Source organism: Rutidosis leptorrhynchoides, chromosome 5 (genome assembly GCF_046630445.1).
Source record: "Rutidosis leptorrhynchoides isolate AG116_Rl617_1_P2 chromosome 5, CSIRO_AGI_Rlap_v1, whole genome shotgun sequence".
Lineage (NCBI taxonomy): Eukaryota > Viridiplantae > Streptophyta > Magnoliopsida > Asterales > Asteraceae > Rutidosis > Rutidosis leptorrhynchoides.
In genome coordinates, this window is record NC_092337.1 from 179,451,661 (window position 1) to 179,478,938 (window position 27,278).

At 31.6% G+C, this 27,278-nt stretch overlaps 1 protein-coding gene across 1 annotated transcript; it reads left to right on the top strand.

The window, feature by feature from the left end:
- The first annotated feature begins 21,684 nt into the window (after positions 1–21,684).
- Positions 21,685–26,265, top strand: LOC139849186 (CDK5RAP1-like protein). The gene is made up of 5 exons (XM_071838848.1): positions 21,685–21,995; positions 22,394–23,445; positions 24,154–24,649; positions 25,693–25,779; positions 26,154–26,265. The coding sequence occupies exons 1-5, from the start codon at positions 21,694–21,696 to the stop codon at positions 26,263–26,265; spliced, it is 2,049 nt and encodes a 682-aa protein (XP_071694949.1). The 5' UTR covers positions 21,685–21,693.
- Positions 26,266–27,278: the final 1,013 nt, after the last annotated feature.

The following is a 27,278-nucleotide window of genomic DNA, read 5'->3' on the forward strand; positions in this document are numbered from 1 at the left end:
GTGTGTCGGTTATAAATGGTCTAAAGGTTCATTAACAAAACAAGCATGTTCTAGTGTTTAAATAGTCAAATGTCAGCTTTGGTGGCTGAGATGACATTTCTTACTTTTTCCTTATCCAACTATAAGGATTGACCATTGACCATGCGACTAACAAGTGATCGACATTTGTGGACAACTATGTAAAAAGAGCAAACATAACTTATTTCTGGTTACGAGTGAATTTACACCTCCTCATTGTTCGAACATGCAACATGTGGGTAGCTAACCCTATCAGCACGCCATGGACGCACTCTGCTACCGTTTTGCGGTTTTATTATAACATATTTCTACTTAAATGTTTATATCCTACTCATCTTACCTCGTCTATTTGACCACATATCACATGTTTTGCGTGGACATTTTAGGATTACTTTGAAGTCACATATCACATGCATTCTATGAACAATTACTTGATGTACAGTTACCTTTGTCATTGTATAGTATCTCACATGTTTCATAAAAACACTTATGACCATTGTTTACATGTGAACTTACCACTATTTTATCCAATCAAAATGACTCACACAGTGTATATCCATTTTATTTTCAAAACCACATTTTGTTACTAGTACAATGCGATCAAGTCATCATACCTTCCTCTTTACAATTTTTTTCATCTTCTTATCGGGATTCTTTATCTTAAACATGTCCCCCACTCTAGGTGGGAAAATAGTCAATGGAGATTGGACCCCCATAGAAAACACAGACGATGCAAACGTGAGGAAATGTGCTGATTTTGCGGTAGAAGAACATAACCGTCAGAAGAGTACTCTTATGTCATTTGTAAGTGTAAAAGATGGTGAGACCAAGGATGATGGCGGGACAAATTACAACATGACTATTTACGCTGAGGATGATGATACGGATATCAAAGAGTTTTTAGTTTATGTTATTGACAAAGGGAATCAAGATGATTATGAGCTTGTTTCCTTTAAAGGGCCTTTATAGAGAATCGAAATGATTATGATCTTGTTTCCTTTAAAAATCTTTACGTTATGTTTCATCGCTAGGTCTTGAGATCGTCTGATGCTAGTTTTATAAAGTTAAAATATTGCTATAATTGTTATTAGATCGGATTTGCGTCTGTAAGTTTTAAAGTGCATGTCTTTTTGTCCGAAAAAATGAAAACTTGCATAAATGACGTTTCCCAATTAAAAACGTCTTTAACCGAAAGTAGAAGAATGAAACCGATGAAGCTCGAACATAAAAATCGGTAAAACAAACTAATTATGTATAACTGAGCCGCACCTAATGGAACCAACCTTAACCGAATAAAAATATACAACATACCAACAAGAACCCGACTACGATATCAACACGCCTAGCTAGGCTTTTAACATAATCATATGAATCAACAAACCGGACGAGAAAAGAATACACTACCTTCATCCCACCAGAAGTGTCCACTTTGACTTTTGACAGTCTTTATGTGTCAACTTTGACTATAAATATTTATGTTCGTGTTATGAAATATATGATGAAAATTATATGAATGGATTGCGTTTCAATTGTGTTTTCATTGATATAACTTTCATCAAATATTATACAACACCAACAAAAATATCTAAAGTCAAAGTTGAATAAAGAAGACTGGAAAAAGTCAAAGTAGACACTTCTGGTGAGACGGAGAGAGTAAATAACTTATCAACCCGCTATTAAAGTGCATGCACCAATAAAAAATAAGAATTAATAAAATAAAACAAACTACTATAATTGATAAGTTACAATCATACAAATTATAAAAATATTTCTCGTACAATTCTAAATATATGAAAACTACATGCCTCGACTTATCGGTATCGTCCGGGAAAAAATGCCGTTTTTACCCAAAATTCTATTCATGAATGAAAATAAATAAAATTATTAACCCTTCTCGGATGACATGTCATTTGAAAAAATTTATGTCGAAAATTCTAGAAAACGCGGGTAAAAACGAGAACGTTTTGTAGTTTAGTGTACATTTTCAAGACGATATAATGTCTACCGAAAAAGCGGCATCCCAAAAAGTAGATATTTTGTAGTGCTTATTTTCAATAAGTATATCAGGCTCCCCCAATGAATAGTAAGCTGAGCTACTGAGCCGATAAACAGTAAATCGAGCCGAACAACCGAGCCGATTTATAAAGAATGAACATAAAATAGTTTGAAAATACTTATATTTTACCTATATAATTAAATATATAGTTTCTCGTTCACATGTGCATATTTGTTTATGAACATATGAACAGTTTCATATAATTAACAATTTAACATGTAATTTGTGATAATGAACATATGTTTGTTAATGATATGAGTATTAATTAACATTTGCATGTAATTTGTTGCATTTAAATGCATAAAAACTATGAAATTAAACAATTCTCGCAGTTCTCACTCTTTTTGTGGTTCTCTTTTTGTTTTCCTTTTTTTTCCCCGTGTTATGGCCAACGAAGTGGCAGACCTTTTTTTCTAGTTTGTTATGATCGACCTTTAAATTTAAAAACAGGACAAACAACTAAATACTATCATACTTGACAGACAACTACTCCTAATTAGTGTAGTACTCCCTCCGTTCCAAATGTATTCTCCCAAAAATAAAACACAAAGTTTAAGAAAAAATACATGTCACATGTACATTTTTGTTAAGTTTTCAGTTTTACCATTTACTTTTTACCTATCTTTTTGACCTACAGGAATAAAGTTTGCACAAAAGATTTTTATCACATTATTCCTATCCATTTATAAATGTGGAAAATTAATTTGATATATCTCAAAATGAAATAGTGGACAATAGATATGAGACGAAAGGATTAATAGATAGCAAAGTTCGTCTCACAAAAAGCATGTAATTTAACAAATCAATTACTCACAGTTAAACTAACATTTTTAGGGTTTTTCAAAAAGAGATTTTGAATAATAAAACAACAAATTAAAGACGACAAAAACAGTATTCATGTTAATGACTTATACTTTAGGGTGTGTTTGTTACCCTTTGAATGGAATGGTTCAGAGTCCTAACTCTGATTCGGTCAGCAATGTTTATGTTTGATTTGGAAATTAGGGACCACTGAATTGAATGGTTGCCTCGGAATGTTTCAGAGTCATATATAACTCTTGACCATTCAGCGTAGATATGTTTACATATTTACCCTCAAATACATGTAAAAGTTTTTTTTTTTTTCTTTTCTTTATATCTACCGTTTACATCTAAAGTTATTCATATTGTATTTTCACTTTCACATAAAATTACCTAACTTTTCCTTTTACATTTTACAAGCCAAATTTTCAATATGTAATTGACAATAAATTTATATTTGTATTTTGGTTAAATTTAAAGTACACATTGGATAACAACTTTTCATTAAAATGAATGTTCTAATAACACGTTGATCAACACAAATGACCATTAAAAGTACTCAGTGAATCATTTAGCGTTAAACGAATATTGATATAAAGCTTTTGGACTATTTGTATTATGTACGAAATAACATAACTAGTATCATATAATTGGTTAAATTGTTATTGTTATATTCTATTAAATGTGTTATAATTCAGTAGGCTTATAACTACCTTTAGTGGTTTGATTCTTGATGTTATAATTCAGTAGGCTTATAACTACCTTTAGTGGTTTGATTCTTGATTAAGAATGCTAATAATGAAGTGTAAGAACAAAGATGATAATGGAGAGAAAGAAAGAAACACTTTGTAAGTGTGAGAAAATGGTGCAAGTTTAATGCTTGCATTCATGGCTATTTATAGCAAAAATATCACAAGTTTAGGTAATACAATAATATTACTTTTGTGTATCAATAATTGACTATCCATTTATATATATATATATATATATATATATATATATATATATATATATATATATATATATATATATATATATATATTATAACACTCCCCCTTGGATATCAATTTTGTTTGTTGAAGATCAACTGTAAGTTACTGCCTCGTTAAAAACCTTGCTAAAGAAAACCCAGTGGGAAAAACTTTAGCTAAGGGAAAAAGAGTGCAGCATGGAGTTGACTCCCCCTCAAGTAGACATCGCTTCGGTTGTTACATCTTTTGAACATGTCTCATGCCAATGTTATGAACGTGTGTTCTGAAAATAGCAGTTGGAAGTGCTTTCGTGAAAAGATCAGCAGAGTTTTTGCTGGATTGAACATATCTCATTTCAATCTCGTTGTCCTTAATGAGATTTTGAGTGTATGAGAAGAATCTAGGAGGTATGTGTTTGGTTCGGTCACTTTTGATATACCCTTCTTTCATCTGTGCTATGCAAGCTGCATTATCTTCATAGATAATTGTTGAACTTTTATCGCGTTCTAGTCCACAAGAATTAGTAATGATTTGTGTCATTGATCTCAACCAAAAACATTCCCGAGTAGCTTCATGTAATGCAATCACTTCGGCATGGTTTGATGATGTAGCAACAAGTGTTTGTTTTTGAGAACGCCATGATATTGCAGTACCTCCATTTAGGAATACATATCCAGTTTGAGATTTAGCTTTATGTGGATCAGATAAATAACCTGCATCAGCATAACCAACCAAATCTTGTTTTGATTCGTTAGAATAAAATAATCCTAAATCAGTAGTTCCTCGAAGGTATCGAAATATGTGCTTGATCCCATTCCAGTGTCTTTTGGTAGGAGCAGAGCTGAACCTTGCCAACAAATTAACTGCAAAAGAAATGTCAGGTCTTGTACAATTTGTAAGATACATAAGAGCTCCAATTGCACTAAGATATGGTACTTCTGGTCCAAGAATATCTTCATGATCTTCACATGGACGAAATGGATCAGTTTCAACATTGAGTGATCTAACAACCATAGGAGTACTTAATGGTTTTGCCTTGTCCATATTGAAACGTTTCAGAATCTTTTCAGTATATGTTGTTTGATGTACAAGTAAACCATTAGGCATATGCTCAATTTGTAAACCAAGGCAATACTTGGTTTTTCCGAGATCTTTCATTTCAAATTCTTTCTTTAGAAGTTGAATGGCTTCATGGATCTCTTTATTTGTACCTATGATGTTAAGATCATCAACATAAACAACTATGATCACATATCCGGATGTTGTTTGAGGTTATTTGTATACCCTTTGCTTATCAAGTAATCACTTAATCGGTTATACCACATACGTCCCGATTGTTTTAACCCGTATAAAGATCTTTGTAATTTAATCGAATACATTTCTTTGGGTTTTGCATTTGATGCTTCTGGTACCTTAAATCCTTCAGGTATCTTCATATATATATCACTATCAAGTGATCCATATAGATAAGCAGTCACAACATCCATGAGATGCATTTCTAAATTTTTAGAAACTGCCAGGCTGATTAAGTATCTAAAAGTAATTGCATCCATAACAGGGGAATAAGTTTTTTCATAATCAATTCCCGGTCTTTGAGAAAAACCTTGAGCTACAAGTCTAGCTTTATACCTTGTAACTTCATTTTTCTCATTTCTTTTTCGGACAAAAATCCATCTGTATCCTACAGGTTTCACATCTTTAGGAGTGAGAATGATGGATCCGAAAACTTTTCTTTTATTGAGTGATTCTAATTCAGCTCGTATTGCTTCTTTCCATTGAGCCCAATCATGTCTATTTTTACATTCAACCATAGATGTTGGTTCTGGATCATCATCATTATTCATGATGTCATATGCAACATTAAATGAAAATTTCTCATCAAGATTTTTCATTTCATTTCAGTATAATATTTTTGAATGTGCATAATTGATTGCAATTTCTGTATTGACATCATCAATCTCCTCTGCAGTAGGAGTACTGATTTGTGGTTCTTTTTGAACACTTTCTTTTACCTTATTATCAACTGATTTTCTTTTTCGAGGATTTTTATCTTTGGAACCAACTGGTCTCCCATGTTTCAGACGTGGCATAGATTCTTGAGTGACTACATTATCAGTTTTCTGATTTGGAATCTCAACTCGAGCTGGAGTATTAACTGCTGGTATATATGATTTAGTCACCCTTTTTGTATCTGTGAATGCATCAGGCAATTGATTTGCAAGTTCTTGTATATGCATTATCTTTTGAACTTCTATCTCGCATTCTTTTGTGCGAGGATCAAGATATTTTAATTGAGGTTCACACCATGAAACATCATTTTCTTTATTTTTTATTTCTCCCCCTAATCTAGGAAACAATGTTTCATTAAAATGACAATCAGCAAAACGTGCTGTAAAAACATCACCTGTCATAGGTTCAATATACCTTATGATTGAAGATGTTTCATATCTAACATATATTCCCAACCTCCTTTGAGGACCCATTTTTGTACGTTGTGGTGGCGCAATTGGAACATATACTGCACAACCAAATGTTCTAAGGTGGGAAATATTTGCCTCTTGACCAAAAGCAAGTTGTAGGGGGGAATATTTATGACTTGCACTTGGTCTGATGCGAATCAATGCAGCAGCATGTAAAATTGCATGACCCCATATAGATACAGGGAGTTTTGTTCTCATTATCAATGGTCTAGCGATTAACTGTAAACGTTTAATCAGTGATTCGGCTAAACCATTTTGTGTATGCACATGAGCAACAGAATGTTCAACAACAATTCCTATAGACATGCAATAGTCATTAAATGCTTGAGATGTAAACTCACCAGCATTATCAAGTCTCACTTTTTTAATGATGTAATCAGGAAAATGTGCTCTCAATTTAATAATTTTGGCAAGAAATTTTGCAAATGTCACATTACGGCTTGATAACAGACAAACATGAGACCATCTACTAGATGCGTCTATTAGGACCATGAAATATCTAAATGGTCCACATGGTGGATGAATTGGTCCACAAATATCACCTTGAATTCTTTCAAGAAACATTGGTGATTCTTTCTCAACCTTAAGTGGTGAGGGTCTAGTTATCAATTTTCCAAGAGAGCAAGATATACATGGAACCATTGTATCATGAAGGATTTTTCTTTCCTTCAGTGGATGTCCATGTGTACATTCAATAATTCTTTTCATCATTGTTGATCCTGGATGGCCCAATCTGTTATGCCATAAATTAAATACACCAGGATCAATATACTTTTCTTTAATCACAATATGTGCTTCTGGTACATTTATATGTGTATAATGTAATCCAGAATTAAGTCTTGGCAGTTTTTCAATCACATGATTCTTGTTAGTGATACTTAAATATTTCTCATTTTCTGCCGTTACTGACTGATAATCATATCCATTAAGGTATATGTCAGAAAAACTCAATAAATTTCTGCTTGACTTAGGAGAGAATAAGGCATTATTAATTAAAAATGTTGTACCGTTTGGTAATATGAATTTTGCCTTTCCTATCCCTTCTATCAAGTTAGCAGCACCTGATATTGTATGTATAGTTCCTTCCGTTGGTTTCAAATCAATGAAATATTTTTCAGATTTAAGTATAGTGTGTGTAGTACCACTATCTGCTATACAGAGATCTCCACTACTTGATTGATGTTGTGTTCCAGCAGAATTCATATTAAACTTCATATATAAGAAACAAACAGTAAGTATATAAATGTTACACAAAATGTTTATTACACACAAATAGATAAAATTGAAACATTTGACATACATAGAATTGAAACATCAAACATAGAACTGGAACATTTGATAAAACATATAGAACTGAAACATTTGAGAAAAATATGATGATAAAGGTTAAATCGTTTTATTTATAAAAGAAACATATTAATTTAATTCAAGAAATCTTCATATAAATCAGATGGTTTCTCAGTGATTGTTGGATCGACGTTATCCACAAAGTTTACTTCCTTTTCTTTATCTTTCAGCGAATCCTGATACATCTTAACAAGATGTTTAGATGTTCGGCAAGTATTAGCCCAGTGGCCCATTCTACCACATATGTAGCAAGATTCTTCAGAATTTTTAGAAGAATTTTCTTCAACATCTTGTTTAGTGGGCTTGTTTTGTGGTTGATATTTATATTTTTGTGGATTATTATTTCTTTGACCACCACGGCCACGACCACGTCCTCGCCCATTACCATTACCATAAGGATGGTTTCTACCATAGTTATGGCTTTTGGCATGATGATGGTGATGGTTATTATTGAAAAGACCCGTCCTAATCCATCCGGACGAAGTCCATATCGATTACAAACGATTCACAACAGTTGATTACATCGCGAGGTAATTGACCTCTATATGATAAATTTTACAAACATTGCATTCGTTTTTAAAAGACAAACTTTCGTTACATCGACAGTTGACAGGCATGTAAAGCATTTCATAATATATCCAAATATAATTGACTTAATAATAATCTTGATGAACTCAACGACTCGAATGCAACATCTTTTGAAATATGTCATGAATGACTCCAAGTAATATCTCTAATATGAGCAAATGCACAGCGGAAGATTTCTTTCGTACCTGAGAATAAACATGCTTTAAAGTGTCAACCAAAAGGTTGGTGAGTTCATTAGTTTATCATAAAGAATCATTTCATAATTTTAATAGACCACAAAATTTCATACTTCCATTTCTCATAATCATACGTCCCATGCATAGAGACAAAAATATCATTCATATGGATTGAACACCTGGTAACCGACATTCACAATATGCATATAAGAATATCCCCATCATTCCGGGATCCTCCATTGGACATGATATAAATTTTGAAGTACTAAAGCATCCGGTACTTTGGATGGGGCTTGTTGGGCCCGATAGATCTATCTTTAGAGTTCGCGTCAATTAGGGTGTCTGTTCCCTAATTCTTAGATTACCAGACTTAATAAAAAGGGCATATTCGATTTCGATAATTCAACCATATAATGTAGTTTCGATTACTTGTGTCTATTTCGTAAAACAATTATAAAAGCAGCGCATGTATTCTCAGCCCAAAAATATAAAGGGTAAAAAGGCAAATGAAACTCACGCATATAAATATTGTAAAACAGTTAAATAAGCATTTACATGTATTCGCAGTTCAAAATATATTAAAAAAAATATTCAATAAAGCAGTTGTAAAAATAGCGCATGTATTCTCAGTCCCAAAAATGTAAAGAGTAAAAGGGAATCAAATGAACTCACGCATATAAATATTGTAAAACAGTTATTAAAGCATTGCATGTATTCTCAGCCCAAAAATGTAATGAGTAGAAGGGAGCAAATGAAACTCACCATACTGTATTTTGTAGTAAAAATACATATAACGACATTGAACAAATGTAAGGGTTGGCCTTCGATTCACGAACCTATATCATTCGTATATATATTAAAACATATACTCGTAAACGAATAATTATAATTTTATGTAATTAATTTGTATATATATTTGATAATGATTATTATCTATTTAGTTATATATATATATATATATATATATATATATATATAAATATATATTGAAAATACTTAATTTATTATATATGGATATTTATATAAAGGTTGTTAATCTAATTAATTTACACATATATGTAATGTACTTTTAAGTATATTTTTACATAGATAATAATGTTTGATATATATAAAAAGTTGTATTTAATTATATTGATAATAACATTACTACTAATGATATTCATATTAATAATATTTTTGTTAATAATAATAATACTAATAACACTAAAAATGGTACTATTGCTAATATTAATGAAAATAATAATAAATTGTGTTATTTTCATAATAACACTAATAATAATAGTCATAATCATAATAATAATACTTATATCAATGTTACTAACACTTATAATAATAACACTAATAATATTTAATGATGTTACTTGGTAACAAAATGATAATAATAATAATCATGATAATAATAATTACAAATGTGATGATACTACTAATATTAATGATAGATATATTAAATTTAATTATGATAGTAATATTAAAACTAAAAATACTTAATATAAATAATTAGGGATAATATCAAATATATTCTAATGTTGGTAACAATAATAATAATGGTACTAATTCTAATCCTAATAACTATTTACTAATAATAATAACAATAATAATAATAATAATAATAATAATAATAATAATAATAATAATAATAATAATAATAATAATAATAATATAAAAGTTTATACCCTTTCGAAAGCCTTTCTAAAAAGAATTGCCCATGACGGGGCTCGAACCCGTGACCTCCCGCTTACGCACAAACACCCCTTACCATTGATCTGTTTCGTATTATTTGACTTATATCTCAACTAGAATTTATTTAACCTCCTTTTTCCTTTTTCTCTTTGTTCTTCATTCATTCAAGTCGACCAGATTCTTTACCACAATCAATTAAATTTTAAAAATGATTTACGAATTATAACTACAACAGACATCGGTTTATAATAGATGCTTTTGTTCAATCAAGCAAATAAAAAAATAAATTTCAAAGAAAAAGAGTGATGGGGACTGTTCGCGATTAAAAAAAAAAAAACTTTGATTTCAAAAATAAGGATGTTTTACATGATAATTACAACATGAAAATGGTAGTAAATTGTTCTTATAAACTCTATAAACTCTTAATTTAACTTGAAACATCAGATTGGTTACGAATTTTACCAAGAACAAAAAGTTTGACTTTTGATCTCAAAACTTTGACTCAAAAATTCGAGATCATTAGGAAGAATTAAAGTTTGTAATTTTGCAGATAGTTCAACTATACGTATCCTAACACATCTGCATTCTTAGATTTTGAAAATTGATTAAGAATCGAAATATGGTTAAAAATCTCAAGAACAGAGGAAGAACGAGCACTCTTTAAGTATTTTTGGTTTTTAATTCAGCCTATTATTGTAGTGATCGTATATAACAGATGATTTGCTGTTTTAAATTGTGATTGAGAGTGATTGGTAACAAAATTCGACATTTCCAAAAAATTAACACAGTGCCGATAGCTATGTATAACCTATTCGTACCTTTTATTTATTTATTTATTATTTTGTTTTTATTTTTTTAATTTTTAATTTTTTTTATTGATTTATATACTTATTATTGATAATTAATAAATATTTAGTAATTATAATGATACTGATTAATAATAATTATATTACTAGTAATAATAATAATATTATTAAAGATTCTAATAATAATAATAATAATAATATTAATAAAAATAATGATAACAGTATTAAGAGTAAAGATAATAATCATTTTAAATAAAAATGTTAACTTTTAGTAGTAATAATAATAATAGTAATAATAATAAGTCACAATAATAATACCTTTAGTGAAATTGATAATAAAAGCAAAAATATTATAACAAATATGTTCTTAACTTTTAATTATTAGTATTATATGATAAAATATGCCGAATAATTAATATTTATACATTTATATATAATTATTAATAAGGATTATATATAGTTTTATATTATATATATTCATTTTAGTAATACTTAATTATTATTATTTTATATTTTTAAATTCCAATTATTTAATGTGTATTAAAAAAATATATCACATATACACTAATATTTATATTTATATCTATATATATCTATGTACCTTTTCTTATTTATACAAAGTCGTTCGTGAATCGTCGGGAATAGTAAAAGGGCAAATGTGTTTCTTGTAAATTGTTCCAAAATTTTCGAGACTCAAATTACAGACTTGCTTATTGTGTCGAAATTATTTAAAGATTAAGTTTAAATTTGGTTGGAAATCTCCGGGTCGTCACAGTACCTACCCGTTAAAGAAATTTCGTCCCGAAATTTGAGTAAGGTCGTCATGGCTAACCATAAAAATGTTTTCATGACGAATATGAGTTGATAAAGTAGAATTTTATTACCATATTGTAATATGGATAAAATGAATTCGATTACTCGAATCGTATGAGTGAAGTTATCACAAAAGAGTGAAATGAATAAATGAAGTTTCGTTTTAACTTTTGACATTGTCTTGGTTGAATTCCGGAATTCAAGGGATTTAAAGAAAATCTTTGGAATCTAAGAGATTTGATTCTTCGGCGAATAAGGAAATTAAGATCTCCTTAATTAAATGCGATGATCTTCCTCGATTGCTTTGTCCGATATTTCCTTTATAAATTTATCTTTTCCGTTTCATTAGTTTTCACCAATTCTATACTCAATTCCCAAATTCAAAAGATTTATGAAAATGCTTAACCCTGTTCTGATCCTTGTTCTTATTCTAACTATCGCAATGATCATTCTTCTTTTCCAACTCCCACCTGAAGAATCTCTTTATTTCTATTATGCTCTAGGGATTATTGTATTTATAATCCTCCCGTGTCTTTATATTGCTATACGTACTGATATCCACGGTTTGTAATTTCGGTGTTGTCATTAGGCTTTATATTTTCTCTTATATTTTGGATCTTTTTGCCTTTTTATTATCCTCTCGACCTCTAGTAAAGCGAGCAACGGTCCAGAATTCATAGATATGAATTTTCGAATGAACCTAATAATATTCTTAAACATAAATGATTATTAATGGCACGATGAAATTAGCAACTGATGAAATCATGGAAAAGATAGAACTATCAAGAAAATATGTTCTTGATTTGTTTATAGATTAGATAGAATGTAAGAGTCGTGTAATATGGCACATGATGACGTTAGGATCTGTGAATCATCACGTTTCATTAAAAACTCAGCATGACTTACTGTAATATAATCACGTTGATCAAGTGTCATTATATTATACTAACTCATGCATCAGTTCCCAACATTACTTCAATAACATTCATATTTTAAACTCGAAGGTTTACAGAATATAGAAACTAACAGTTTCTATATGATGTAACACTGATAGCACGAAGAGATTAATGATTTTAGATACGAATAGTTATGAAAATATCTTCAGAAATATGGAGGATATTTATAATGAAAGATACGATAATATCTTGGAATTTCTATTATCGAAGGATGGTGAAGAAAATTTGTCCGCAAGAGTTTGGAGTCAGAAGCAAGGTATTCGCTAAAGATTTCATCCGAAACAGAATCATCAGGATTCTTAATGTACAAGTTTAGTCTTTGTGATTTGTCCACGGTTTCCTTCCTGGTTAGCTCAATCCGTTTTCCAGTTCCACTTTTCTGAGCTTTTCCAATATACTATTCTTTATCATCAAACTTTCGACGATTAAAGTCGTTTACGATTGTCTACAGTTTCTGTTGCTTCATTCAGCTTCCTCAAAATTTGGAGTATTGATTCGTAGGCTGGGTGGTTTTCAGAATTTCAGAATAAAAGATCATAATTCTAAGATATAAATGTTATATGTATACATATATCTGTTGATGTAGACATGCTGCGAGATTTCAAAATACCGATTGCAAATTCTCGATAATTAGAATGGCAATTCTCGTGATAAGATATGAATGAGTATATGATAGAGTTTCAATGAGTATAAAGATTTTTCGGAAAGTCAAAGATCAATGGAGTTGCTGGCAAGTTTACTTCTAATGTGGTGGAATATAAACAGTTCCCCGGTAATGATGACGAAAGGTAAACTTATATATCAAAGTTATAATAAGGTTTATTCAAATGAAAAGTTGAAATTGGTTTGCTGAAGCTGTGACATAATTGGCTACTTTGAAAAGGAATTGCATGGTTATTTTCGGTAATAGCAATGCCGAAGGAGCTAGCACAGATGCGTGTTAAACGTTTACTCAGGTTCTGAGTATTTTTCAGGTGCATAACTATATGCATAAATCTTTTCTTCCGTAGATGAAGTATGGTTGGTTCATCCTCTCGGTTGAGATGTTTTCAAGAATCATGAAAGGTTTGAACGCAGATTGTAATCGTCAAGATATAAATGAGGTTTAAGATGAAATCTAGTGGCAACTTGAAGAATTATTTAGTTTTATATGTTATAATCAGTATTTTAATTCATTTTAATTGTCCAATATTATTAGTCCACAGTCGATAGTCCACAGTTAACAATCCAATAATTCATATATAGTTTAATATATAATATTCGAATTAATTAATACGTATCGTGACCCGTGTACATGTCTCAGACTTGATCACAACTCAAACTATATATATTATTGTAGAATCAACCTCAACCCTGTATAGTGAACTCGATCATTACAGCATATAGAGTGTCTATGGTTATTCCAAATAATATATATAGATTCGTCGATATGATATGTCAAAACCTTGTATACGTGTCCCGATATTTAAATGCGTAAATTACAGTATTTAAATGACGATAAATAAAGTGCGTAAAATAAATAACAGAAATTAAATGACGATAAATAAAATTACGAGAATTAAAATTGCGATAATTAAATTGCGATAAATAAATTGCGATAAATAAATTGCGATAAATAAATTGTGATAAATAAATGTAATACAGAATTAACCAGTTAGCTAGGAACAGTTAGCGTGGATTCTTAACAAAATTCCTCATAGTTAATTTGTTTGTTTCTAACAAATTTTATTTTGTCAAATGTTTTCTTCATTATGCCACTTGTTGAATTCTGATAAATCAAAATTCAAATATGAGATTGGATGAATATGGTTATTCCGTGGTGAACGGATTTGTATATCGGTGGATGTAAGTAGGATAGTAAACGACTGTTGAATCAGCTTCAAAGAATGTACAGTGTAACTTATTAATGTGAAATCTGAATATTCCTCGGGTATTACCTACCTGTTAAAATATTTTCACAATTAACACTTTGTACGAAAGAATTTTTAATTACAATCTTTATAAAAACATATATACATATATATATTTTCTTTAGATGTAATCATGAATTTAATGAGTTAATATGATATTAAACTCATCTGATTTATGGCTAGAACTAGAGTACATAATCTCTAAAACATTTAGAGATTACATATCCATCATGTCGTACGAAGATGTAGAATGTCATGTAGATCGATGATTATACTCGAGGTACAGAATGAGATGTTGAGGCATGGATTGTTGATAGTACTGATGCTGTTATTGATGGTACTGATGCTGTTATTGATGGTACTACTGGTGCCGGTGATGTTGCTGAAGCTGGTACGTTTTGCACCATATTTTCCAAGGCTACAACTCGGGCTCGAAGCTCGTTGACTTATTACTCCAGAATGATTGTCGGTAGGAACGAGCGAATGAATAAAGTTTTAGAATTTTTGATATCATAATATCATTGCGTGGTATCCTGGAAATGAGTGTGAAAATGGTGTTTCGGACAGGTTCACCGGTAAGTGCTTCAGGTTCTTCACCAAGAGGTGAATTTGGTTGATGGAAAGGATCGCCTTCTTCGCGTCTCCATGGATTAAGTCGACTATGAACCCATCAGATGAATTGACGATGGCTGATTGGTTGATTCATTCTGGTTATACTGCTTTCGGAGTTCGAGTGGAAATCCATATCGGAATATCTGTCGGAATAACTATCGGAATAGCTATCGGAATCTGAGGGACTCGAACTGGTTGAGAGATTCATCTCGTACTATCAGCTGAAGGATTTTCGATAAGAAACAGATTACAGGATGTAGATTAGTGCTCTGCAATACATAAGTTACATATGCATATATAATACTAAAATCCCATAAGTTACGGAGGAATATACGGAGTATGTCAGGCAGAGTTTACAGTAATAGATATGCTAAAATATGAATTAGCAGATACGCTAAGATATGAGTTTTGTCTATACACTATTTATGCAATCAATGCAATAAGATGTGCCTAGACTAAGAATGATAAGCAGGTAATTTTCTAAGGAGGATAAGCAGATGATTTCCGACTAGAAATGATAAGCAAAACTTTTGACATGCAGACACGGTCGAAGTCCAGACTCACTAATGCATCCTAACGACTATCAGTTAGACTCACTAGTGCAAGACCTGGTTCGCTAAGACCTCCGCTCTGATACCAACTGAAAAGACCCGTCCTAATCCATCCGGACGAAGTCCATATCAATTACAAACGATTCACAACAGTTGATTACATCGCGAGGTAATTGACCTCTATATGATAAATTTTACAAACATTGCATTCGTTTTTAAAAGACAAACTTTCGTTACATCGACAGTTGACAGGCATGTAAAGCATTTCATAATATATCCAAATATAATTGACTTAATAATAATCTTGATGAACTCAACGACTCGAATGCAACATCTTTTGAAATATGTCATGAATGACTCCAAGTAATATCTCTAATATGAGCAAATGCACAGCGGAAGATTTCTTTCGTACCTGAGAATAAACATGCTTTAAAGTGTCAACCAAAAGGTTGGTGAGTTCATTAGTTTATCATAAAGAATCATTTCATAATTTTAATAGACCACAAGATTTCATACTTCCATTTCTCATAATCATACGTCCTATGCATAGAGACAAAAATATCATTCATATGGATTGAACACCTGGTAACCGACATTCACAATATGCATATAAGAATATCCCCATCATTCCGGGATCCTCCATCGGACATGATATAAATTTCGAAGTACTAAAGCATCCGGTACTTTGGATGGGGCTTGTTGGGCCCGATAGATCTATCTTTAGAGTTCGCGTCAATTAGGGTGTCTGTTCCCTAATTCTTAGATTACCAGACTTAATAAAAAGGGCATATTCGATTTCGATAATTCAACCATATAATGTAGTTTCGATTACTTGTGTCTATTTTGTAAAACAATTATAAAAGCAGCGCATGTATTCTCAGCCCAAAAATATAAAGGGTAAAAAGGCAAATGAAACTCACGCATATAAATATTGTAAAACAGTTAAATAAGCATTTACATGTATTCGCAGTTCAAAATATATTTAAAAAAAAATATTTAATAAAGCAGTTGTAAAAACAGCGCATGTATTCTCAGTCCCAAAAATGTAAAGAGTAAAAGGGAATCAAATGAACTCACGCATATAAATATTGTAAAACAGTTATTAAAGCATTGCATGTATTCTCAGCCCAAAAATGTAATGAGTAGAAGGGAGCAAATGAAACTCACCATACTGTATTTTGTAGTAAAAATACATATAACGACATTGAACAAATGTAAGGGTTGGCCTTCGATTCACGAACCTATATCATTCGTATATATATTAAAACATATACTCGTAAACGAATAATTATAATTTTATGTAATTAATTTGTATATATATTTGATAATGATTATTATCTATTTAGTTATATATATATATATATATATATATATATATATATATATATATATATATATATATATACATACATATATATATACATATATATTGAAAATACTTAATTTATTATATATGGATATTTATATAAAGGTTGTTAATCTAATTAATTTACACATATATGTAATGTACTTTTAAGTATATTTTTACATAGATAATAATGTTTGATATATATAAAAAGTTGTATTTAATTATATTGATAATAACATTACTACTAATGATATTCATATTAATAATATTTTTGTTAATAATAATAATACTAATAACACTAAAAATGGTACTATTGCTAATATTAATGAAAATAATAATAAATTGTGTTATTTTCATAATAACACTAATAATAATAGTCATAATCATAATAATAATACTTATATCAATGTTACTAACACTTATAATAATAACACTAATAATATTTAATGATGTTACTTGGTAACAAAATGATAATAATAATAACCATGACAATAATAATTACAAATGTGATGATACTACTAATATTAATGATAGATATATTAAATTTAATTATGATAGTAATATTAAAACTAAAAATACTTAATATAAATAATTAGGGATAATATCAAATATATTCTAATGTTGGTAACAATAATAATAATGGTACTAATTCTAATCCTAATAACTATTTACTAATAATAATAACAATAATAATAATAATAATAATAATAATAATAATAATAATAATAATAATAATAATAATAATAATAATAATAATAATAATAATAATAATATAAAAGTTTATACCCTTTCGAAAGCCTTTCTAAAAAGAATTGCCCATGACGGGGCTCGAACCCGTGACCTCCCGCTTACGCACAAACACCCCTTACCATTGATCTGTTTCGTATTATTTGACTTATATCTCAACTAGAATTTATTTAACCTCCTTTTTCCTTTTTCTCTTTGTTCTTCATTCATTCAAGTCGACCAGATTCTTTACCACAATCAATAAATTTTAAAAATGATTTACGAATTATAACTACAACAGACATCGGTTTATAATAGATGCTTTTGTTCAATCAAGCAAATAAAAAAATAAATTTCAAAGAAAAAGAGTGCTGGGGACTGTTCGCGATTAAAAAAAAAATAAACTTTGATTTCAAAAATAAGGATGTTTTACATGATAATTACAACATGAAAATGGTAGTAAATCGTTCTTATAAACTCTATAAACTCTTAATTTAACTTGAAACATCAGATTGGTTACGAATTTTACCAAGAACAAAAAGTTTGACTTTTGATCTCAAAACTTTGACTCAAAAATTCGAGATCATTAGGAAGAATTAAAGTTTGTAATTTTGCAGATAGTTCAACTATACGTATCCTAACACATCTGCATTCTTAGATTTTGAAAATTGATTAAGAATCGAAATATGGTTAAAAATCTCAAGAACAGAGGAAGAACGAGCACTCTTTAAGTATTTTTGGTTTTTAATTCAGCCTATTATTGTAGTGATCGTATATAACAGATGATTTGCTGTTTTAAATTGTGATTGAGAGTGATTGGTAACAAAATTCGACATTTCCAAAAAATTAACACAGTGCCGATAGCTATGTATAACCTATTCGTACCTTTTATTTATTTATTTATTATTTTGTTTTTATTTTTTTAATTTTTAATTTTTTTTATTGATTTATATACTTATTATTGATAATTAATAAATATTTAGTAATTATAATGATACTGATTAATAATAATTATATTACTAGTAATAATAATAATATTATTAAAGATTCTAATAATAATAATAATAATAATAATATTAATAAAAATAATGATAACAGTATTAAGAGTAAAGATAATAATCATTTTAAATAAAAATGTTAACTTTTAGTAGTAATAATAATAGTAATAATAATAAGTCACAATAATAATACCTTTAGTGAAATTGATAATAAAAGCAAAAATATTATAACAAATATGTTCTTAACTTTTAATTATTAGTATTATATGATAAAATATGCCAAATAATTAATATTTATACATTTATATATAATTATTAATAAGGATTATATATAGTTTTATATTATATATATTCATTTTAGTAATACTTAATTATTATTATTTTATATTTTTAAATTCCAATTATTTAATGTGTATTAAAAAAATATATCACATATACACTAATATTTATATTTATATCTATATATATCTATGTACCTTTTCTTATTTATACAAAGTCGTTCGTGAATCATCGGGAATAGTAAAAGGGCAAATGTGTTTCTTGTAAATTGTTCCAAAATTTTCGAGACTCACATTACAGACTTGCTTATTGTGTCGAAATTATTTAAAGATTAAGTTTAAATTTGGTTGGAAATCTCCGGGTCGTCACAATTATAACCACGACCTTGCCCGCGTCCTTGTCCCTGTTTATAATTATTTGCAGTATTTGCTTCAGGGATTGCAAGTGTACCAGTAGGACGGGATTGCTGATTTTTCATTAATAGCTCATCATTTTGCTCTGCAACTAAGAGATATGAATTAAGTTCAGGATATGTTTTGAACTTTAGCATTTTCAAATTTCTTTGCACTGTGATGTTTGCAGCATTCATTGTGGAGAAAGTTTTCTCCATCATGTCTGCATCACTTATTTCATGTCCACAGAATTTAAGTTGTGAACATGTATTATACAGAGCTGAGCTATATTCATTTACTTTCTTAAAGTCTTGGAACCTTAATGTTCTCCATTGTTCCATAGCAGCTGGAAGTAAAATTTCTCTTTGATTATTGAATCTGCTTTTGAGACCTTCCCATAAAATATGGGGATCTTATACAGTCACATAATTATTTTGTAAGCATTCATCAATATGTTGATGAATAAAGCAACATGCCGTTGCTTGTTCTTTTTCAGAACAAGTGTTGTTTTCATTTATGGTTTCAAGAATGCCCATTGATTTAAGATGCATTTTTACTTTTATAACCCATGGCATGTAGTTGTTTCCCGTTGATTCTAAAGGAGTAAATTTAAGCTTTTTCAGATTCGACACTTTCTATTATCAAAAATTAAAACAAACAACATGATAAATTAGAGTCAATTTATATTCATAAGTATATAAACATTAAACATAAATTTAATATAACATAAATGATAAGTAGGCGACATTGTCGACCATATGTAAGCAATCATAAATAAATGTTATATAACATAAATGATAATTAGGTGACAGTGTCGACCATATAAATGTTAGATAATAGAAATATAAATGTTAGTAACATAAATGATAATTAGGCGACAGTGTCGATCATATATTATTCAGGTGGTATAACCGACCATATATCATTTAGGTGGCAGAGCCAACCATAATTAGTATTAAGATTATCGTGCTGATAACGTGTTATAATTCAGTAGGCTTATAACTACCTTTAGTGGTTTGATTCTTGATGTTATAATTCAGTAGGCTTATAACTACCTTTAGTGGTTTGATTCTTGATTAAGAATGCTAATAATGAAGTGTAAGAACAAAGATGATAATGGAGAGAAAGAAAGAAACACTTTGTAAGTGTGAGAAAATGGTGCAAGTTTAATGCTTGCATTCATGGCTATTTATAGCAAAAATATCACAAGTTTAGGTAATACAATAATATTACTTTTGTGTATCAATAATTGACTATCCATTTATATATATATATATTTATATATTATAACAAAATGTATTTTTTTTTTTTTGTTAAAAATATTAATTGTATCTGTATCAACATACTTAGATAACTTAATGCAGTTCATAACATATTAGAACAAACTTAGAACAAACTTGTTTAGTTTAATTTATACCAAAAGGTCAAAATGGTAATTTTCTGTCATTCAGAGTATCAATTCAGAATATTTATCAAACAATCAATTTTTATTCAGAACCATATTCATTCAAAGTCTTTGAATTATTCAGAACTCTAAATCATTCAGCGCTAAACCATTCAGTTTTATCAAACGCACCCTTAGTTTAATTAGTTGCTAAATCAGCCAAGTAAGTGTATACAAACCATGAGGGTAGTGGTGAAGTGATAAGTCTCTGGTCTTCCAATGTAATTGACAAGGGTTCGATTGCATGCAAACATAAACTTATTTTTCTTCATAGTCACAGAGATTCACCTACAAAGACTCTGGAAGTGCTCGCAGAACATATAGTCGTCTTGAGATTAGTCATTTAGGTACAGGGGCGGATGTATATAGTGTCCAATGGTGGCACGAGATACCACTGAAATACGCGATGTAGTGGAAATTTTTTGAGATTTTTAACTAGTGACACCACTGGATAGTGTACATTTTTTTAAGTGACACCATTGAAATAAAACATTTAGTAGGAAATTTTTGAGGGTTTTAACGGGTGACACCAGTGACTACCAATCCTAGATCCGCAATAGGTTTAAAAAATAAAGTGTATAATACTTCAATCATTTTGGCAACATGATTTCGGGTCTGGGTGTTCGGGTGTTCCGAATCGGGTTGTATTGGCATTGTTGCGGGTACGAGGGCGTCCATCCATGTGTCGTTCCCTATCCAAATCTCACCGGAAAAAAAAAATTCAGAAAAACAGAGACAAACATGGCGGCCTGTGTATCCTCCATCTTTAGTATCCACCCTCTTCGCATCAAAAAATTTCAACCACATTCTTTCAATCACAGACACCTTCTTTCATCTTTAAACCCTCAACAACAATTATTCATAATCTCACCTCGTCAAAAACGCCATTTCAAACCCTCTCCTTTCTTCCTCAATTTCTCCAAAAATTACTCTAAATCCACCATTTTCAATAACCAAAATAACACTATTCCAAGTTTTCATCATTTTCTTGCTCAACCTCATGCTACTGCCCTCAACCCCCCTGATGTTACTACTTTAACCGAGTAAGTTCATATCATTTAACCTAATTTTGATATATCGTTTTGTTTCCAATTAGTAGTCAACATGATTTATTAATTATTTTATTATTTTTCTTGTGCTCGCCCTTTATTTTAAAGCTTTCCAAGTAATACCTAATTGTTACAGTGTAGTTGAGTAAACTTGCATTAGTACTATAAGTTAGGTTAAAAAGCTTGCACCTTTAACCATAATGTACTTCAATTGCTTATTTAAACTATGATTTGACCTTGTGTACTCAATAAATCAGAATTAGATGTTTTCTTTTTCCAATTTCTGTTGGATTTTGATCACGTTCGTCCTTTAGGATTGTTTTGTATAGTTATGTTCGGGTTTAATTATGTTTTTTTTTTTTCCTTCTCAATTTTTATTATACTTTTTCTAGTGATGTTTCATCATCTGAAGTTCTTCCAAGAGGTCGTATCTATCAAGAAACGTACGGATGCCAAATGAATGTCAACGATATGGAGATCGTTTTGTCTGTTATGAAAACTGCTGGATATAACGAAATCGTTAACGACCCCGAAAGTGCCGAAATCATCTTTATTAATACTTGTGCTATTAGGGACAATGCGGAACAACGAGTATGGCAACGGCTTAATTATTTTTGGTTTTTAAAACGACATTGGAAAAGTAACGTCGCAACCGGACGGTCCCACTCTTTTCGTCCTCCAAAAGTAGTTGTACTCGGTTGCATGGCCGAAAGATTAAAAGATAAAATCTTGGATTCGGATAAAATGGTGGATGTTGTTTGTGGGCCCGATGCCTATCGTGATTTGCCACGTTTGTTAGAGGAAGTGGACAACGGTCAAAAAGGGATTAATACACTTTTATCTCTTGAAGAAACCTACGCTGACATAAGCCCAGTGCGAATCTCGAAAACTTCTATCTCCGCTTTCGTGTCGGTAATGCGAGGGTGTAATAATATGTGTTCGTTTTGTATTGTTCCGTTTACGAGAGGTAGAGAAAGATCTCGACCCGTGGAGTCAATAGTCAAAGAAGTGGCCGAACTTCAAAACGAAGGAGTCAAAGAAGTTACACTTCTTGGTCAAAATGTCAATAGTTATAACGACGCGTGTGATGATGAGATTGAATTAAACGGTGATTGGAAACTAAGTGACGGGTTTTCGAGCAAATGTAAAGTGAAAAAAGTGGGGTTGCGGTTTGCGGATCTTTTGGATAGACTCTCGCTTGAGTTCCCGGAAATAAGATTTCGGTACACGTCTCCACACCCTAAAGATTTTCCCGATGAATTGTTGTATATAATGCGAGATAGACACAACGTTTGCAAAAATATTCATTTGCCTGCACAATCGGGAAATAGCAACATGCTTGAAAGAATGAGACGAGGGTATACACGGGAAGCTTATTTAGAACTTGTGCAAAAGATTCGGAGTATAATTCCAGATGTCGGATTAACAAGTGATTTCATTTGTGGTAAGATTTCTCTTAGCTTTGCATATATTGTAATTTGTATTAGCTTTGAAATATTCATTTTGTTGTATGTATTAAAGTTTTAAAACTGTCGATTGTATGTTTTCGACTACATAGATTGACGCGTTTTGTAAGTTTACTACATATAATAGTACATTATATGCATACAAAAGATGGTTTTGAAACTTGAATACATACAATTTAAGGTTCCAAAGTTAGATACATGCAATAGGAAAAGGTCTAAAGTTACATGCACTCTCAAACTATAAACCCTAGTATTTTTCTTGCAGTATGTGCCATGTATTATTGCAGCTTATCTGATACTATTGCTTGAATCCCTCTTATCAGTTCCAAAGCACACGTCCAAAACCTAGTGATACTCTTTATACGTTTTTTAGTTAAATATTGATATTAATAAATATTACTATCAAGGGGAGTACTCGATTAGGACTTTATAGGAAGTACTTGGCAACTCGGGAGTACTCAGATGTTGAGAAAGTTTGACTTTCACCGAGTTTGACCCATTTTGACTTGGTTTTGACCGAAGTAATCCTGAGTTTTGGCCGAGTTTGGTCAAATTTTGACTGAGTTTGGCCGAGTACTCCCCGAGTTGCAAAAACCTTAGCAATTCTGAGTTCTGCAACACTGATTACTATTTATTTTCGCTATATTTTTGTTACTATCTTGAAGCTCTGTAATTGTATTCGACAGGCTTTTGTGATGAGACAGAAGAAGAACACGAAGACACTTTGAGTTTAGTAAAGGCCGTTGGTTACGATATGGCGTACATGTTTGCATATAGCATGCGGGAGAAAACGCACGCTCATCGAAACTATACCGATAACGTTCCCGAAGACGTAAAACAGAGACGACTAACCGAACTCATCGAAGCATTCCGTGAGAGTACGGGTCAGTGTTTTGACTCCCAAATCGGCACTATTCAGCTTGTTTTAGTTGAAGGACCGAATAAACGAGCTCCTGAAACCGAACTCATAGGAAAGAGCGATAGAGGCCATAGGGTGATTTTTAGTAATTTGCCGGTTCCCGATTGGGTGGATAATGATGGTGATAGGATACCAAAAGTTGGTGATTATGTTGAAGTTAGGATATTGAAATCGTCACGAGCGTCACTTTTTGGTGCTGCAATTGGTATTACTACAATGAGCTCTTATTATAAAGTTGCACAAGAAGAAGCTGTTGCGTCTTTGTAAGTTGTGCGTTTTTGTTTTTAGCTGTTTTTGAGGTGCCATTTTGTGTAGCTTCACTGTTTTGGTTTAAGTTTATATAATAAGCTCTACTTAAAACTAGTACTCTCGTGTACTCATTAATTATAGTTCAATGCTTATTACTTTATGAATATATGGTTTTAAGAGCTGGATATCAGTAGGTATGTTCTCTACCTCACGAAACCTCTATTCGGAATTCTATTTTTGTGTGTGGTATTTGTGGTTGTGTTGTTTATTTGTTGGTATTGTTTAGTTATGATAAATATAGTAATTTTTACTTATAATTTAGTAATAGGTGATGTTGATGTGGCGCTAAGAAGTTCGGTGAAAGTAGTTATGATAGTAGTCTTTGAACGTGCTTTTCCACAAAAGATTGACTTGTTGTGGACCTATGAATCTAATGAATCTAATTAATTAGTTAGTAGTGTTAGCGATTTGAGAAGATTAAATCGCAGTTTTAAAGAAGTATAACATTTGTTACTGCAACAATTACGAAAGTATGCTCATCAATTACGAAAGTAACATTTGTTGATTAAAGTGATAAAAACTATACTTAAAAGACAAGTTGTCAGCATCGGGGAAACTGTGGAAAGAAATATACTTGTCGGACATGATTTAAATGGATGTGAGGTCGGAGGCAACGGGGATGATGGAGGTGATGGGTGAGGAAGGTTGAGTGGCTGGGAATGGAAGGTTGGTGTGACATGTGAAGGAAAGAGTAGGTTGAAAATAATTTGGAAGCAATTTTTTAGGTCTTAGGCCACTCCCTATCATAGCAATACTCTTCTTAATATACAATGTACACGCAATAAAGCTTCAAGTCCAACAATAAAAAGTCACTGGGACTCACAATTCCTATAACTAACCTAAACACTTCCGTTAAATTGATGGTGAGTGCGGGTAACTAGCTCGTGCCTATGGTTAGTTATGAGTAATGACGGGTAATGAGCGGATAACGAGCTGTAGGGAGTTGTCTTGTAGTTATAAGACATTTGAAGGTTTTTTTTTTTTTTTGGTTACTCAGGAACCCCCTTACGAACGAATCTTTTGACTCCCCCGCAGAGGGTAAACCTGGAGGAACGAGCCCGCTGAGTGCCAGATCCGCTACCGGGTGAATTGTCTTTCGACATCCCTCCAGTCATCTCCCTTTTTGAACAAGCCGAGGCGGAACTCAAACTCGAACCCGGGTGGATGCTATCATGGGGATAGCTCAGTGGCCATCCCGGCTATGCCCGGATGGTTATTTGAAGGTCCCTTTAATGTCTTATGTATCGGAACACAAATGGTCTGAAAATAAAATGTTTTTTCACATGCATACATAAGCTATATAATGTCTTGAAGTTAAAACAAACACCTCACTAGTAAACGTATACAAACAAATATATATATCAAAAGTGTAGGTTCAATTCTTGTAACATAATGATTTGACGACAAGTGAGATACTTTTTTGTTTTAAATTAATTTAATAATCCGTAATAATATCAGTAATGACGTACGTCACGCCATGCACCGTCACGTGACTAATCACGTGCGACGCATGACGTCCAACATACGAGCTTGCCGAGAACCTAGTGTTGTGTCACGTGAGGAAACGTGATGTCCAGTTAAACGGTCAAACTTGTGCTTTCAAATCAACGCCAAGCGATTGGTAGCGTGACATACTCACAAGGTTGACTTGGTATTGCTGAACTGGACTATATCCCTACATTTCAGGAATGTGGAGAACGTGGAGTAGGCTGTAGGCATGATTAGAAGGTTCTAGTGGCAGTTACAGATCGTGGGTGCTATTATGATGGTTATCATGCATAACCGTCGACTATTAATCTATAAATAGCACTTCAAGGCTTCATTTTAAGGCCAATCAATCAATCATCAAAACAACTGACCAAGCACTAATCTTCGCTTGAAGCCTACCTTGGAGGCTCGGCAAAAGACAAAAAACACCACCACATCCATATCCCAATTAACCGAAGGAACCACTTCCGAAGGTTAGATTCCTTTTTATTCATCTATACTCAAACCGAACAATTTTGGTTTGATCATTTGGCGTCATCCGTGGGACAACTTGATCAGCGCTTTCGTACAAGATGACAGGAGGTTCCAATCCACCACCCACTACCAACACTGGCAAAGAACCATATGACCCTTTGAAACCTAATGACGATAGCACTTATGAAACTCCTAATGATTCCATCAAACGCACCCGGTTGCAGTTCGATGGTGACGAAGAGGAAACCGACCGACGTGACTCGGAAGAAACGGAAACCCAAGAAAAGAACGTAAATCAGCTCTAACCCATCAATGGAGAGGAAGCCATACACTTCCTGGCTAAAGGAGGATTTGTTTTACCCTCACTCATGTCCAAAGGTGGTGAAAGGCCTACCGGCATGTCCAAGGCGCACATCGTAGCTCTACACGTTTAGTGTCGGAGACCGGTAAGAGTTCTGGCAAAACTCGGGGGGAGGCACGCAAGGACTTAATCGAGAACTTGATTCTTGCCGCACCGGAATCTATGAGTGCTCAGGTCGAGCAGCCCGGCATGGCGGACAACATGCTGAATAACTGGTATGCTATGATGGGAGACAATGTCAAGCGGTCATTCAAGGTTTC